General features: G+C 43.8%; 1 protein-coding gene across 5 annotated transcripts in view; it reads left to right on the top strand.

The window, feature by feature from the left end:
- zmiz1a (zinc finger, MIZ-type containing 1a) overlaps nt 1–18381 on the top strand; it is a 101667-nt gene that overhangs the window by 57004 nt on the left and 26282 nt on the right. For all 5 annotated transcript variants that reach the window (XM_035951902.2, XM_035951900.2, XM_035951898.2 and 2 more), the window contains 2 exons: nt 13616–13724; nt 16424–16537. In XM_035951902.2, the coding sequence (XP_035807795.2) occupies nt 13656–13724; nt 16424–16537 (183 nt within the window). In that variant the 5' untranslated portion in view covers nt 13616–13655. The remainder of the gene's footprint in view (nt 1–13615; nt 13725–16423; nt 16538–18381) is intronic.

Below are 18381 nucleotides of genomic sequence, written 5' to 3'. Positions count from 1 at the left end.
CCTCGATTTGATTTGATATGCTCCCTGGCTGAGGAAACCTCTCCTTCACTCCCTGTAGGTGTTGTTAAAATCAGACCGACTTCATTAATAGTCTGATCTGGATGTAATTAAGAATGAGCAGAAGGCGGCCGGCAGGGAGAGAAAAAGTGAGAAGCGGAGAAGAGTTTCCCCTAGCAGCTTTCTTTTGGGATCCCTCTGTCACCTGTGTTGACAGGCCAGGGAAAGAACACTTGTGAGGAGTAAGAAGAGGTCAAGGGAGCGGGACTTTCTGATGAAGCTTGACCCCCACCATGTCATGTTCTTTTAGCAGCTTCGTTATGAGATGGTGAACACTGGGAGCTCTGGGCTATCGCTGTGCTCTAAGATGTTTTGGCTCGTTTGTCCACATTTAATCTGCTTGCCCGTCTTTGTTTTGTGTGTGTGGATTATCTGAAACACCCCCTTGCACATGCACACCACTTTTTCTGCGCTCGTGTTTACGCAGCACTGGGTGGAAAACATAAATTGGAGACAGAGCGTTCCCCGTCTGCGTGGCTTGGAATAGGTTTTGGACTCGGAAAGCTGGCTTTCCTCTCAGGAAGTGTTGTTCCTCACCGCTCTCCATAAACACTGGAAAAGAGACCCAAAGAGAATCTCCCAGACTCACTATTTCCACTGTAAACACACAGACATACACATATTATAGTGCTCCCTCTCTCTGTTTCTCTTTTAAATGTCTCTTCACTTTCTCTGGCAGAAGCCTATATATTTATATACAGTATGCAAGAGAGTGCGATCCACAAAAATAAGTCCTGACCTATGCAGATCAGCTGCCTCAACTTTTAAATGTATGCATGTTATTTTTAAGGCTTTATATAGCCCTAACAATATTCATACACAAAAACTGCAAGATCTGGAGATGTCTCTGTTTCATCAGTTTCACTTTTAACTTAGATGTAGAGGCTGATTTTTCAGAAGTCGTGCAAAGTCTACTTTTTCCATCCAAAGCTTTTTATTGCGACACAGCTGTCGTTAGAAAAAAAAATCAGGATTTGCTTGTTTACACCGATCCCCTTGGTGAAAATGCCAGTATGTTGCAGCTGAATTACCTCTCAGAGCAGCGTAAATGTTACTTTTTAGTCTTAACAAGTGGTTGGATTGCAGTTCCCCCTGTGTGCCGCGCAAGTTAATAAATCCACACCAGTGAGAGAAGGAAAGAAAGAACAAAAGCTCTTTCCATCAGTTTCACTTGTCATGGCATTTATTCCTGCACTGGAGCATTATGTTGTTAAAATATCATCACAAAGTCCCTAAAAACCCGAAATAAGACCTGAAATGTGCGGTTTGTCTTTGTCACAGCTTGGATTTGACGATAGGGAGCAAGACTCACTAATCTATCGCAGGTAAGTTGGCTGCTGTGATTTCAGTGAATCAGTAAAGTCCCATATCTGCCTTTTAAAGACACCACAGATGCAAAACAATTCGCCGTAGTTGATGTGCTTTGTTACACTAGCAGCCAGACGTTACGTTTTTTTGCTGCTTTTCTCTTTGCTGTGGGAAAAACGGGGACTGAGCTCACTTTACCACCCAGCTGGCTTACAGTGGTCCTAACCTGTGTGTGCACAAGTCTGTGGAGAGGCAGAGCGACGGAGTGTCAGGGAGAGAGAGAGAGGTTAGAAACCCCTTTTTTTTTATTACATTTCCTCCGCAGTGAAAGAGGAGGCAAGATGGACACTCCATATCTCCCCGCTGCACCAGAAAACTCATCTAAATGGAAAACACATTGTCTTCATTATTTTGCGAGAGCTGAAAGAACAGGGTTGTCATGGTAACAGCCATCTGAGTGAGAGCAAGCGGGCGGCCGAGGGGCTGGTTTTAGGGCCAGAGGAATGAAGAGAGAGAGGGAGAGAGAGAGAGAAGAGGAGGAGGAGGTGGGAGGGAGGGAACAAGGAGTCAGGAGGGGTGTGGGGGAGAGAGGAGAGGGGACCGAGATGAAGAGGGTGGAGATCGAAGGGAGACAGTAGAGATGGAGGGAAGCAAAATAGGAAATTGTGGGGGTGAAATAGACAGAGGGAGGAAAGAGAGCAGCGGGTGTGATGGAGAGAAGACAGGAGGGGGAAAAAAAAGAAAAGAGAAAGAGGTTTCGTGAGAGGAAGCAGGGAGTTCCTTTTCCAGTGGAGCCAGACAGTGCAAATGGCCAGTTAGTGGCTCTTAGAGAGCAGTTCAGAGGCCCTTATTAATTTCAAGGGGCAGCAAGATGCTAGATTTAACATCTTAGGAAATCTCTTCCAACTGTGCGTGACTGCAGCCCCACTGGTGCATGCCATTGCGTGTGTTTGTGTACGTGCGGACGCATGAGAGTGCATACTGATGTACAGTCAGCGAAAGAGCCGTCTTTGCCCCGCTGAGCTAACATTAGAAGACCGGCTGCTTTGGTAAAAACTCATCGAGGGGCGCGACAGGCTGCAGCCAGCGCCCCAGCGGTGATCGACAACCTGCCTGCCGCTGTCTTTATTAGTTGCTCCCTTCGAACAGCCCCTGGCAGCAGCAACCCCAACACCAACGCCCTTCATCAAATATTTACCCCTTCTGAATCTACAACGTGCACCAAGGCCACATCAAATAAAACCAAGTGCCAAGGCGAGATCTAATCCAGTCCAATTCCTCTCCTTGTCAACTTCATTCTCCTCCCTTTCTGATGGAGGGTGAATTTTCATGAAGCTGCTGTCAGTTTTGCATCAACTTGAGGATTAGGGCTGTTGCCACACAGAAAGGAGACCGAGATGATTGTTTATTTAAGTTGTTTCTTGTTTCTCTGATTCATAGCCGGTGGCGCTGATTTGACTGAGGCCTGACACAACATCATTCTGGCAGCCATCGGGCGATTAAGAAAATTAAAATAATTGCTTGAGTCTTTGTCTTGTAAGTACTTCCCCCCTGGAGTATTTGGCTTGCCGTTAACATCCATTAGGATTTGACATCCAACCTTGTGCCTCTTCAAAGGACCCATATCATTATCGTTATTGTTTGTAGCTTGAAAATGGGATGGAACTGAGAAACCAAAACACTGTCAGATCAGGTTAGTTTATCACAGATGACGGCATCATAGAAGTTTTTATTTATTTTTTTTAATAAATGCTGCTCCACTGTTATCTGCATTGCATTGCGTGTTCAGGTTGTTGTATTGGTGTTGGTGTTTCCCTGCAGCCAGGTTGAAGTGTTTTCTTCGGAACAGCAACCAGATCCATTGCAGATAAAAAGCCGTGGGGATCTCTTAGCACATGAGTAAATTATGTTTGTGTTTTTTTTTACTTCTCATCAGTTCCCCCCCAGATGTGCAGTCATGGTCAGGGGAGGAACGAAGGCTGTGGCTGGTGATTGACCAGCACTTAGGGAAAGAGACAGCGCGCACTCAGTCCACTGTGTGGCTGCTCCGGCTGCCTGGCTTGGCCGGCCAGCTGCGTGGTTGCCTGTAGGTCTTAGTGATTCATGTCACACTGTAATTGGTTTACCTGCTCCCTGTGTGTCTGCGCTCTGAGAGGACCAAAACAAATTACCCAAGGATGACCTCTCGCCATCTCCCTCTCCGGCTCTGCAACCATTTCCCCCTATCTCTCCCTGCTTGTCTCACCCCACCTCCCACTACATGTAATGTGTTGTCTGAGTGTTTTTCCGTCTCTCTCTCTCGCTTTCCATTTATTTATCTATTTGTCTGCGCTTCTTCTACATACCTCGAAATCTCACAAGCAGAGCCACAGTAGAATAATATTTTATAAAGAAAAGAAAAAAAAACATTCCAGAGCACAATTACACACATTAAAGCCTCTTGAGGCTGATGTCAGACGTCACCTCGACATGCGTGAAGATAAGCTGATAGGACGGAGCTGAGATCACAAATAAACACACACACCAGTGGAGTGCTTTGTAGCGCTAGAAGTGTGTTTTGTAAAAGCTGCAGTGAAGCACATTAGCCTTTCAGTGCTGTTTTTTTGCGCTCACTGTGCCAGATAATACCTGCGTGGATTGTCCCCACAGTGAATGAAACTGGTGCTCTGTGTACACCATTAGGCTGTTTCATTTTCACAGCAAGCAGATGTTTTGTGTTCTTTGCCACTCATACTCTCACTCTCGCACAGTGGCGAACAAACACTCACAGAGCAAAGATGAATGAGTGCATCGTTCTCCCATCTAGCCGTGTAGGCAGGTCTCGCTGTCTCTAAGGTTATTTAGCTGTTTCTGTAAAAATCCATTGTCAGAGGATTTTACTCGGAGAGCGCAATGCTTGGAAACGCGATTTGTTTGTGTTTGTTGCATCGCTGGTTACACAGGCTGTTTTTGTAGCGGGAGGACCTGGTGCATGTACTGGCAAACATCAGTCTTGTTCTAGTGTCCTTGAACAAGTCCTTTATTCTGTACCAACTCCAGGGGGTGCTCTACTGTAGACAGGAGAGTGGAAAAATCAATACGGATTCTGTACTTTTTTTTTTTACTCTTAGACAAACATTTGAATATCTTACTCCGTTTTGGATCGCAGTAACACATGCTTGTGTGTTTCAGCCGCCTACAGGCAGTTCGAACTTCTTTTGTAGCCATCTGACAACGCAATTCCAAGTATCTGATGCACCCAATTTTCATTCCAAAATTTAATATCTTACTTCATCAAGAAAGATGTAAGTTATTGAATGAAGTTGAGTGCAGACAGGGAGCCTTTTCTCAAGCTCAGTTTCAAAACGAGAACAAATTTATGTGTGATCTGACAAAAAGCATTTGGAATAGTTTCCTTGACACTTAACCGCCAGAGTTTTAGCTGAATTATGTGGTTTTTTTTGTTATGTGTATTTTTGTTACTTGAAACACTTTTCTCAGTTGTTAGATTGTGTGACATCCGTGACGTTGTTCCTTTCATTTAATTAGTGCTGTTGATCAGTTTTGTGGTAACTGAAAAGGAACGTAGAACCACTTAAGCACAAAAAAAGTTTTATTTTAGTCCTTGCTCTGCTGTCTAGTAACCTTTTTGTCGAGAGTCTCTTGAGAAATGGCACTTTCTTTATACTGTAGTGTGCATATTTTGTCATGCTGATTTCAAGGAGATTTCTGATTGAAAATGCTTAAGAGTATTTTTTTTTTAAATGGTCAATTGGATTGGACACTCAAAGGGAGAAATCGGGGATGCAGCAGCGCCGTGGGACGTTTTGTTCCACCGAGCGCAATGAGGTTGGGCTGGTTGCTTTTTTCGTAAGGATTGTGCTTTTTGGAGTGTCAAAGACAAGGGGAGTGGAGGGCAGGCTGGCACAGATATATTTTTTGCTCTCCCTAATGACACCAATACCATTTCATGGCTTACTGAGCAGATTGAATCACACTCGCTCTTTGTAAGTCTCACTCTCTGCCCCTGTCTCTCTGTTTCTCTTCCCTGCGCACACTCCATCACTCTCTCCTCACACTGACTATCGCATGCACATTTGTGTGCTACCGTACATTGATGTGTTACGCTCACCCCGGTGGATGTTGTTTAATTGCATTTGGGTCAGCAGTTTGCCAGTGCTGAAACCGAAGGACATGGAATTTGTCAGTTTACCCATTCAGCAGCCACAGGGGGCGGTGTGTGAGCTAACAGCTCTGCTGGAGTCAGGCCCGTAAGGTTAGCTTTACACAAGCCTGTCAGACTGCACTGTCAATCACTCCTCTCCTCTCCTCTCCTCTCCTCTCCTCTCCTCTCCTCTCCTCTCCTCTCCTCTCCTCTCCTCTCCTCTCCTCTCCTCTCCTCTCCTCTCCTCTCCTCTCCTCTCCTCTCCTCTCCTCTCCTCTCCTCTCCTCTCCTCTCACATATTCTCCAAAATGCACTACACCGCTGTTATTCCACTTAATAAACCTTACGAGATTTATGCACTCCTTCTCTGAAAGGGCTCAGTACTTCAGACCGTTCTCAGAAGACCTGGTACAGTGATAAAAGCTGCAAACACTGGCCTCGTGTTCTCCTCACACACACTTACTTCATCCCCCTGTGCATCACGAGTGATAGAATCTTGCCTTTCGTGACAGTGGAAAATCGTATGTGGCAGCCAGGACATACAATCTTTCCCCAGCTGGTATTTATAGTCCTCAGCAACTGGAACATTCTATGGAATAAGGAGTTCATTCATTCATCATGTGCTCAAGCGCCGCTCTGCTCATGGATGACCTGATTTTGTATCTCATGGTTAGATAGATGGCCTTTGCCTATTAATCCACTTGAGACAATAAAAACAAAAACATGGGCGTCTGTACCAGCATGACACGGCACACAAACGTGAAAATAGAGAGCAACGTGGCGCAGATCGTCTTTTTGCTGACACTAGAGCTGGATAGTATTTTGGTACCATGACTAAATATGTGATTAGTTATCATGTGGTTATATTAATTACTGATTTCTGTAGTCATAAGCTGACGTAAATTGATATATGGCAAAACTATGGTTCAACAGCACTTCATTTTCATAGAAAATAGACGTGGAGCAACATTAGCATAATTTGTAGTCATGTTTCTGACCAATAGGTGCAGCACTGACTCTTACTTTAGTGTTATTTTTGGTCTCCACTAATTCACCACAGATATATTTCACTCTTAAGCCCCACTGTATTCACCAGCTAGTTGCTAACTTTGCCTTTTAGTAATTATTAGGCAGAGGATTTATCAGAATTTTCTCATTAAAGCAGGTTTTCTGATGGAGCTGAAAAAGCTTCCATGAGAACAATGAGAGTAAAATAAAACAGAGTGGAGCTCAGACTCGAAACTTCCATATAGCAGAGTGGAACAGAGCAAGGTAATAATTATCTGTGGATTTCCCTCTATAGCCGGCACCTTTAACATGCAAGCAGTTATTAGACTTATTGTTAAGGCAGAAATATTAACACTTGAAGTGTTTTGGTTTCCTGACTGATTTTAAAAGCGTTATTGCAGTTCAGATGATCTGACTGAAAATTCATGATATTCCTCAAATTTTTATCTTGTAATGCTTAAATGATTATTAGTTGAATCATTTTATCAGTGTATTTTATCCAATTATCAGTGTTGGTTTGTGCTACAACTGTTGGTTGATTAATGTATCAGTGGAATAACAGAAATTTCATCAACAGCATTTTGAATTATTAAGAGTCATTCACCCTCTGAGCCCTAAAACCTGCTGGCAGGATTGAAAGCAGTGTTTTCTTTACAAAACTGCCAAAATCACACCATTTATCAGGGCCAGAAACTGTCAAAACGGAGATAATTTTCAGATTTCAAACTCTCTGGAAGTAATTAAACTCAACATCTCTGATGTGCTGTTCGGTTGGGAAACCCAACCACGCTTAGGCTTAAAATCATCCAAATGACTTCATTCTACATATCTAATTCAGAAAAGTACCAAAAATAAATAATTTGCTTGAACCAGACTCTGTAAAGAACAAAAACTGGTGTGCTCTTTGATGCAACTGGTGAGTCTTTATTAACTCAGCTTTACCCTGCAGCCATGTGACAAGAATTGGGTGACTTTTTATAACTAGGTTGGGTAAGTGTACATTGTGCTTATACAGAGCAAAAATGAGAAAAGTCTGGAAGCAAATTGAAATGTAAGTAGTTAAATATGCGTAGTATGTAGAGTCACCATTTTTATTTTGCAGGTATTGGTAAAATCTTGGGGCTTATCAAAGAATTTTAGCTTTAGTTGTTTTTCTTTCTTCCTTTTTTATGATGTACGGTATTATAACTTTGTAATGCTGCACAGAAGGCATTTTTGAGTTACCTGTAGCCATGGTTGTACTGTTTCCAAGGAGGTGCTGGACTTTATATTGCAGAGAAAAAATTATCCCACAGTATCAAAGTTTGACAGGAGAAGAATATGCACAGAAACTGTTTGGGGTTCAGAGAGTTACTGGGGAAAAATGCCAATCTGTAGAGTGAATAATTAATAAATTAGTTAAAAAGATAATTTATAGAGTAAATGCATTTATTAGTTGCAAAAATCTAATGTCTAAATATCATGTAACAGCTGCCATCCTCAAAATATTGTCATGATCAGGGAAATTATTTCAAAAATGTTCTCATATTTGAATCTTGCTAGTTGAAAGAGAAGCCACTTCTCCATGTACCTACTACATTGTGCTCTTTTTTTGATCTCACACTTTGAGTAGTGAAATAATCGGCTGTTCCCTGGGGTATCTGGTGGCGCATACCTGCAATACTCCACAACAGAAGCTCCATATTTATAGACAGCAACAGAGCGGCTCACATATCCCCACATCACAGCTGTTTGCATTGCAGTGTTGGGTGTCACATAGCTGCCCGGTGCTCCTGTGGTTGTCACATTAAAACAGAAGATAAACAAAGAGCAACATTTGGAGTTTATTTTTTTCCACCCCTGGGACAAGTCATTTCACATTTTTATAGAGGCTGTTGGTTATGATGGTGTGTAAAGGGGTTGAGTTTTATAAAGCCCAGAGGGAGCGATATGACTAATAGTCAGCTTTGCTGAGAGGGAAAAGGAGAGGGGTAGATTAGTGGAGGAAAGGATTAGCAGGGAGTCTAGAAAATAGGCAGAAACAAGGCAGAAAAACAAAAAAATATGATGATGGAAGTAGGATTGTGTTAAAAAAACGAACAAGAAGCTGTAGCTGAGGACAGACTGGAGTGGACCAGAGAAAATGAAGGCAATGAGAGCAAGAAAGAAACAGTGTGGCAATGGGAGTTTGCCACTAGAGATAATAGTGTGTGTGAGAGATGGCTGGTGGCTTTTTGCAGACACACTGAGAGCAGAGATTGTGGGAGGGAGAGAGAGGGAGGCCAGCACAGCTGAGTGGTGTTGATTGGCCTGTTTGAAAACACATGAACTGCAGACAGGGAGAGAAAGGGAAGGAGAGAGGAGCTCCGTGCACTGGGATAAAGTGTCGCTCTGTGCCGTGCCACGCAGCAGCCCAAACCACATTAGAGCAAATGAATCCATTCCACCTCCTGTTATGGCAGCTCCCACACGGGGCCCCAGGAAGGAGGAGGAGGAGGAGGAGGAGGAGGAGGAGAGGGGAGGAAGAGTGGCAGGAGGGTTGAGATATGAGGGACGGGGAAGAAGAAAATGATAGAACAGAAAATGGAAGGTGGTGTAAGGGAGTTGCATGCTGGGTGGCTCTAATGATGTCTGAGGGCTATAGAAAGGCAGAGCAAAAAGCACACAGTGGCGAGAGAAAGGAAATCTGTGGCCATATAACTGAAGATGATGAGGAGAATAGAAGATCCCCCACTGTGTCCAGAGAGCAGGAGTGATAGTTGGTCTTCCCTTTCATCATGAAGATGATGTCTGGTCAAACTTCACCTCGCTGCTCTTTTATACTGTTCAGCACTGCCATCTACACTTTGCATACAGCATAGACTGAGCTTTGGAAGATTAAACATTAAAACATCCTCACATAGAAAATGTGCAGACTATTGTCTAAAAATCTGCCATTATTTACCTTAAGCTTAGAATCTCTAATGCACATGCTATGCTTTTTGCCTCAGGGCCTTGTGACACCCATTCCAACTTTAATAATCTAATAATCAGTTTCAGGAAAATATCTACACTTGTTAATATGGCTGATAAATTGATATAATTGTTTAACAACTGTCGATATTCTTAGGATAGAGCCATGTCCTTATCATTTCACAAATTTCAGTTTTCTGTTACACCTATAAAGACTTTATTTTCACTTTTCATTAATTCATTCATAGTCAGAAGCACAACGAACAGGTTGCAAAGTGTTGTTACCTTCATCTCTAGAGTATTGACAAGAACAGTGAGACCTCTTGCACAGTCACAAAGTCATGGAATAGAATAGAATTGTATTTGTAAAAAGAAAAAGGTAGAGAACAAAAGTAAGAGCAGCAGCAAAAGATAAGCTATATACAAATATACATTATAAGAACAAAATAAATACACATCATAAAAAGCACTACATATAAAATATGAAAATAATAAATACCCAAAGTAGGTATAGCCCATATTATATAGTGTACAAGAGTAATATTACACATATCGTCATATGAGATTATCTGTAACACAAACGTTGATTGGTCTGATTTTTCAGAGCCGATCTTGATACCCATTATTCGTAATCAAGGATATCGATAACTTATATTAAGAATCAATGTACATTTGCAGGGAAACTGAAAATCTTGGTGTCAGCATTACAAAAAACACAAACTCCTACACATATTGAAATTGAAATGCCTTTTTAAATTTGTTTTTTATGCATTTAGTTAAAGAACTTTTCACCATTTATCCTTCGATGCTAATAGCAGGTCGTTACATGAACCAATCAGATCGAGCTGTGGGCGGGACATTAGAGAAAAGAGAGCTAAATGCGTCAGAGCCAAAATAGATGTTTTAGAATTAGTTCAAAAAGGTAAAGACACCAATATTTGGCAAAAAGGTGAATACTGGTTCTGATATTCGGTCTGCAATGTACAGCACAATACTCTAACATGATACCATCAGAAATCTGTATGGAAAACAAGAAGATTTGTGTCTAGCCCAATTCACACAGTTGTGCTTTTTCCACTCTTCATCATGTTGAGTATCCATGAAATTTTGTGCATTTTACTCTTTCTACTGTTAGTTTTTATATGTGTGAATTACACAGTCATGGCCCTTGAGGCAGGGAACAGAAGATTCTGAATTCTGTTTAATTGAATGCGTGCCATCACAGTGCAACACTGGCTTGTACCATTTTAATTTGGTAATTTAGCAAACGTTTGCATTGCCCTCATACATATTGATATTAGAAAATACTCTGATTGACCTATCATGGTTGCACTGATTGCGACGCTATCACCCGGCCCTGCTCTTAATGTGCTGCTCCTACGCAGTGCACGGCATCCGAGTCTATCATGAGCTGCAGCGTAACTGCTTCCATGTAACCCCCACCGACTGATCACATTCACAAAGCAAACTGCACTTGACAAAGCTGGTAGTCATTTGTCTGAAATGAGAAATCACTCATGCTATGAGTGATCATACACAGTGTGTGTGTGTGAGTATGAATAAGTGTGTGTGCCGCTGCTGATAATGAAGAGATAATTTCAACACTCTCTCTCCTCCTTTCCCTCTTTCTCTTTTCCTCACCAAGCCTGGCCCTTCTTGGCCCCTTCCCGCCATACTTCACTGCTTTTCATATTACTGTTCTTTTGTTTCAGAGCACTTATTTCTTGCCCCGCTTCCCCCAGCTTGTTTTGCTCAGGAAGAGAGAAGGAGGGAAAAGTATTTGTGTGTGCGTTCGAGACAGTGAGAGAAAGAGACAGAAGCTTCCTTGGATGTTAGTATTGCTTGTGGTTTGTTACTCTGCTCTGATTCATAGCGGCGTCCTCCCACTGCTGTTTAAAAGGGAGGTTATAATATGCACATCATAATTGGATGTGTAATCCTTTCCTTTGCACCTCTGGTAAGCAGGGCTGACTGTAGCTGATTAAGATGTTGGGTAGACAAAGATTAAGCAGGCCTATCTTTGGTGAAATAGCACCAACAAAGTCAAAACAGAACAGAAAAATTGTTGCTGCGGCTACACACACAAGTTTTTTTCAGGGAATCTGTTGAAAAGCGAGCATGGAGAGTCAGTATTTTGTTGGCATAAGATTCAGCTTCCCTTCCTATGATCCAATGACAGATTACTATGTTTTATTTTGACAGTAAAGAAGAAGAGGTGAGGATGTGGGGCAGCAGGAGGAGCTCTGCTATGTTTACACTGAAGCATCATCTGTTATGCAACACAATTTTTTTTTTCTCCTCTAAACGGGGGTGTGGTGCTGGAGCGTCTGTCAGCCTGGACAGTCAGCCAGGTGGATTGACTTCTTATCTCAGTTACAATGCCGCTGACTGAACACAACCTGGCCGGCCAGTTGCATTTCCACCTCACTCATTTTCCTTTCAGAACCTGCGGGCCTGTCTTTTCATCGACTAACAAAAGCACTGCATGTTCATGGGAGGAGGAAGGGTGTGTGTGGGACCTTGTGGACATACAACAGAAGGAAGAAGGGAAACAAGAAGGGGGAAAAAATGCAGCTATCTCCACCCCACCCTCCTTTTTTTTTTTTTTTCCTTTTCAGTCTTGGCTTCAATGTGTTGGGACAGCAGCAAGGGGAGCTGGAGGAGAAACAGTTAATCAATAGCCACAAGGTCAGACAGCCAGCTCTGGGCTGGAGCGTGTCCTGTTAGCGGTGTGTGGAGCTGCCTGGTTGCTGAAGGGGATTTGTAGCACTTGTCAGGGCTTAAAGGAGCCCTCCCTGGACCACTTGCTCCAGGTGTAGTGTGTGAAGGAGACAGGCTGGTTAGCAGCAGGAGAGGGAGACATCTGCTGGACGCTGGAAGACACAGCAGCTCGGCAGAATTAGGCCGCCCAAAGTTACGGTCATGTTATGCTCGGTCGGAGTGACTTTGTGCCCTGCAGTGTGCAAATGTGGGTGTTTTGTGGGGACTTTTCACAGACAGTCAGCAACCAGTGCAACACAACCTGACAAGAGACGTTTCTCTGTCCACCGTTTGACCACATTCGCTCCCTAATTCCTCTTCACGAACGCGAGCAGCGTATTCGCTGATGTTCAGGACTTTGTAAGTGCACTCCAGGTAATTCTACTCTGGTAATGCTTAAGCTCAGAGGATTAGTAATACAGTCTTATTCTCAAAGTGTTCCTTTGAAGTTTTACCTTTACGCTTAATCAAAGTGAAGAATTCAAGCTTTTGTGTTTACATGCTCTTAAGTGTGTGTGTGTGTGTGTGAGAGAGAAAAAGAGTGTGCATATTTGCAGTACTCTTTCTAAGATAAGCACACCAGACTGAGCGTTACACATGAAAACTCTCCGGCTGAGCACTACGCTTCCATTGCATTCGTTCTTTCGCTCTGTTTCTCACAGCGGGGGATCTTGGGGGACCCTTTATCAGCGCTGAGCAGCTTTCTAGAGCCCTGCCCCCACCCCCACCTGTGGTTTCTCAGTTGGCCTTTTGTGTGGAGGAATGTGGGGCGGACCAGCACTGATGGAGATAAACACAGAGGGATGGTGAGGGACGGAGGCCTCGCTGGCAAACCAGCAAGATGCCTATTAATCCAGGCTCAGTCCATTTCTCTGAGATGGTCGGAGTAGTGAGCACATGGCTGGAATCGTTCCTGTTGTCGCCGCTCGCTGTTGGATCTCAACAAAATATACACAGACTAGAAAGCGATGCTGTGAAGCTGAACCTTATCTTGTGTTTGATGTCAGCATAAATTAGTTGTCTATGTCCACACTGATAACCTTGACTGTGAGGCGTGCTTCTTTAAAAGGGAGATAACGTTTCTTTTTTTTTTTCTCAAATTCAGTGACATTTTTCTCCCGTCGCCAGCATAAAGCGAGGGAAAGTTTTCTTTCAGTTTCATCATGTTTCCGTTTGTCGTTAACAGTGCTGCTGTGGAACATCTCAGTTTCATGCATTTGCCAAAAATATGTGCTCGAGGCAGATCAAGCTCTTCAGTGAGTCAGTGCATAAGCAAGCTGGCTGCTCAGTTTGAATATTTGTCAAGCTACTAAAATGCCGTTTGAACTTTACATGCCACAAATTCTCCACATGGGGGGACCTGACAGCTCTAACAGATGTACCTCTCCGCCTCGCCTTCTTTTGCAGAATAAAGAACTTTTAATGGAGTCCCGGTAGAGGCATCAAGATGAACACGCTACCATCGATGGACCGGCACATCCAGCAGACCAATGACAGGCTACAGTGCATCAAACAGGTGTGTAAGAAGACCCATGTGTGGGAGCCTTGTAGGCCTCCGATCACTTATTGTACTGATATGCAAACATACATTCTAGAGGCAAAGCTAAAAGAATCCTACATTAGTTTCTCCTCTCTGCACCTTATATGGGCATCAGTTTTTCTGCCCATTAGCTCCAGTCACACAGATCATGTTGCACAGGGTCATAGAGAGAGAGAGGGAGGTAAATCTGGCAGCGAAAACAAGAATAGACTTCAAAGAGACTAGCAACACAACAGACTCTGCTCTCTTCTCTCCCTCCCTTTCCTGCTCCCGTCTTCCTGACTCTTGACGTGTATCGGTCCTTGTTGTGGTTTTGCTAAAATGCTTCCTTGACTGTCAGCTTTCAGGAGACACCTCACTGCCAGGAAGACAGAGACAGATAGACAGACAGACATAACCCAAGGCTACCGCCTCTGCCTGTGATTAATAGTCTACTAGAACTCATAGACTGGTTGGCTAGCTGGCGGGCTGTGGGCATATTTGTTTATGCTATGTGGGTGTGATCCTTTATATCTCCCAACATCCATATGACACCATGCTTTAGAGTGAATCAGTGAATGGTGGGGCTCCCAGCTCATGATTATAAGGTAACATATCACTTTTTCTCTGTGTCTGCTGTCGATATTGATACACCCCTACCCACCTACCATCCCCTCATTCCCACCTAAACTCCTGCGCATGCCAACCTTTATCTGTACAGACTCTGATTGCCTCAGCTTTTTTAATTTGACTGCATGTATCCACTACCGGTTGATGTCAGAATCCTTTTTTCTCAAATGTCAGCTCTTTCTTTTTTTTTTTTCAAATTTGGTGAAATTGACACGGCACACTTCACAAAACCTTCTCCACTTACTTTCCTTGGCGTCACTGATAAGCCCTAAATAGCTGGATTTAACACGTCTAGCTTAATAAAACGCACTAATTGTAGTTTGGTTTATATACTCCTTGGCTTGCTGTAATAGAGCTCATAGCGAAGCAGACTTCAAAGGGACTGAGTTAGTCAGTGAGCTCTGAGCTGGTGGCGACTGTGCCAGCAGGGTGTTGTTTTGGTTTGGGGAAAGCCGCTGGCAGAGAGCCAGGTGTTATGTTGTTTTTCATGTAGCCAGGTAGGCAACTGAACAGCCTGATCCTTGGCTGGCCTGAAAAGGGGGTAAGTCAGTCCGTCATCTCGCTGAGGACAATCTGTCAAACGTCTGGCTCTTTGTGTGCTGAAACCCCATCACTGCTGCTGCTGCTGCTGCTGCTGCTGCTGCTGCTGCTCAGCCTTCTCTCCCCCACCCACCTCCCCGTTCTTGTCCTCATCCAACCCTGAACAGCAACAACAACAAGAACAGCTCAGGCCCCATCCTCCTCCCCTAAACTCAGCAGAGCCATTTCCCTCTGCTGTCCTCCCCCTCGCACCAGAGTCGAGGTTGTCAGGCAGAGTCGGTGGCGAGCGCTACAGCAGGAGGAGCTGTGAGTTCAGATCCAGACAGACAGCCCCTGCTGTGCTAGTTCTGATTCCTCTCGCGCTGGAGGCCGATACGCCTCCCATCAAGCAGCAATAATGCCAGATTATATCACTCATCTAGAACAGGCTCTTCTCCTCCCTCTCACTCAACGAGAGCATCTCACTTTCTCCCGCTCTCCCTGCTTTTCCTCATCAGCAGTCAAACCCCTGAGAGTCCACAGCTAACTCTATAATGGCTAATCTTTACATCACAAAAGATGAGTCACTCAAGGCCTTTCTTGAAGCTCCATGATATCACTGGAAGCTCTCAGAGAATTTCTCTGTGGGCGGGTACCAGGCCCGACACGCCGCGTTCGCAAACGAAGAGCTCTTTTGTCACACGTTGCCAAAAAGCTGCCCTTTGAAAAACGCTCACCTCTGCTGCCCCCTAAAGACAATAGTTTTACCTTCTCTGCAAGAACACACAAAACACGACGCTTCAGCTCTAGATGGGAATAATAAATGCTTTCAAGTGGGCTCAATCTCGCCGACTGAACAAGCTGCCGCTCTGCGCCATTTCAGAGCTATTAACCTCCTGAGCCTCGAAGAAAGGGAGCCCAATTTTAAAACCGCTTATTGTGTCCTGCCAGCCTCAGTAGCCTTCAGACACTGGGAAGAAAAGACTCAACTGTTTCAGGCCTCAGTGAACATGCGAGAGAGACAGACAGAGACTGAAAGAGATTAGACAACACACCAACGGCTCGTATTGAGTCTGCACACATAGCTGCCAGGACCAAGGTTGTTTTCTTTGTGCACAGCCAAGTCAGCCAGTGGACTTCTGGTGCCGAGGCTCTGTTACACTCTGAAAACAGGCAATGAATGAGGGGAAGAGATAGAAGGAGGATTGTAGGGAAAGATTTGGTTGCTGTGTGGGTCATGCGGGTGAGGGATGGGTGTTGCCAAGAGAGATTAACAAGAAACACTGGCATCATTGTTGATATGGGTGTGATCTTCTTCCCACAATGCAGCAGAGCCCTGAGTGGGCGTACATTGGAAAGAGTCAAGGTCCTCACAGGGTTGTGCAGAAACACAAGGCACTAAATCAAGGCAGTTTGGAGGGAGAACGCAGGGCAGCGAAACGATTTGGTTTCTGTTTTTTTCCAATTTGTACTTAATGTGAAAAAAATAACAGTCATTATTTCCCATTGTTTCTAATGGCGGTCTCCTTTTTTGTCTGTTTGCACAGCACTTACAGAACCCCGCCAACTTTCACTCTGCAGCCACAGAGCTGCTCGACTGGTGTGGAGATCCCCGGGCCTTCCAGCGACCTTTTGAGCAAAGTCTCATGGGATGTCTGACGGTACGCAAACACTAATTATGGCTTTTTGTTGAGTTTTTCAGGTGCTTTTCAGGAGACGTGAGCAAAACAATAATTACATCTTGGATACTTGGGGGGGAAAAAAAGATGGGATGACGTGTCCAGTTTAGAGGATTTTAGGCTTAGGTTAACCTAGATTGAGCAGCAGCCGAAACAAGATTTATATCATGGATTGACATTTGGATTATAAACTCGTTGTAGCTGGTTATTGTTGCACCAGGTTTGCATCCATTTCAGGGAAGCTGTCAGAGGCTAGTTTACAGAAGACCACAGCTTTTTTTTTCCACATTGTGATTTATACACATACACGTACATGCACAAAAGAGGCATGAACATTTTTGTGAGTAGCCTGTCACCTCTGGCTATCACTTCTCAACTCAGCAGCTACTACTCATCGATCTGGGCGCTGGGCCAGAGAGCTGGCTTTCACCAGGTGTGTCAGAAAACTCACACACAGTCCTACATACACACTGACATGCGTGAAAGAGTCTTTAGCGCAAAGAAAAGAATGTTGCACATGTTTATTGCTAAGAGATCAGTCTTTGTAACACTGAGGAAACATTGTTCCCAGCTGAAGTGTTCACGTGATCAAACAGATAAATGCTCATTAATGTGTAAATCACAATAAAAGCCTCTTAAAGGCTGATAAAGAGCTATACAATGGAGCCCGCCACTGAGATCCCTCTCAGCATGGGGCTGTTTCCATCAGCTAAATTGTTTCATCAGACTCCGAGAGCAAACTGCTGCTTATCTGGAGAATTACCGCACGCAACAAGTCCGCGCATTCTTTCAAGGATTTTGTCTCCATGCTGGTTTTTGTATCAGAGGGCTGAATTGAAATTTATAGATGACTGTGCAAATCGAATGTAAGCCTCGTGTGGAGACGCTTGTTCCCCTTGGGCGTGTTGAGGCCATCATCTGATCCTCGGTGGCTCCAGAGCCAATGAAAGATGACAAGACTGCTGTCAGTACTACACAAAAATAATAGTTTTTTTGTCTTTTTTTTTTTTTTGCACACTGGCTAACAGTGCATGTACACATGTGTTATTTCCATCTCTAGCCACACACTTTAATAAAATCTCCCACGTAGTTCACTTGTTGCGGCCTTTCACATATAACCGCTTAATCAACAAGTACAAAACCGGTGCTTTTTGTCTTTTTCTCCAGCAAATAGATAAACAAGTATGTGAATGGCCCACTAACCTTTGAGAGCCGTTTACAGCGCTGTTTTCATACTGACTGGAATATGGGCCTGGATGTACATCCTCAGAGGGAGATTAAGCTTGAAAAGGCTTATGAGGTGAAACACTGTTAAATCCATGTTGAATCTATGCTAGCCTCCGTAGCTGGCTGCCTGCCTCGTGCAAACTGTAGGGCAGACTCACTCACGCAGGAAATTAAACGATTGACAAGAACATGATTTGACCGTTTGTCAGAATAGTTTGCATAATACGGTTCGGTTGAATAGATCATGTTGACAGCGTTATCCCTCCTAAACAGCTTCAGATAAATGTTATACAACTCTCGTGGAAATGCATTGTTATGTATTGTAATCTATTAATTAGAACAATCAAATAAACACTGGTATTGACGTAGTTTCCACAGCTTTAATTCAGTGCTCAAGCAGCTATATTACCTGTAACAAAGGCTCTTTATGATCACTGCTTGCTGTTATGTCGACGCTTTAAAAGGCACCTCGGCTGACCTTGTTAATGGTAATGTGTGTTTTGAGGTCAGCAGGAGCGGAGGAGTTAATGTCATCTGTTAGCAGATAAAAGCAGAAGTGGTTCCCTTCTAATAATGATTTACCCCTGACCTCCTGAGTC

Source organism: Amphiprion ocellaris, chromosome 16, assembly GCF_022539595.1.
Source record: "Amphiprion ocellaris isolate individual 3 ecotype Okinawa chromosome 16, ASM2253959v1, whole genome shotgun sequence".
Classification (NCBI taxonomy): domain Eukaryota; kingdom Metazoa; phylum Chordata; class Actinopteri; family Pomacentridae; genus Amphiprion; species Amphiprion ocellaris.
Note: the sequence above shows the minus strand (reverse complement) of the source record. Positions and strands in the feature narration are given on the sequence as shown.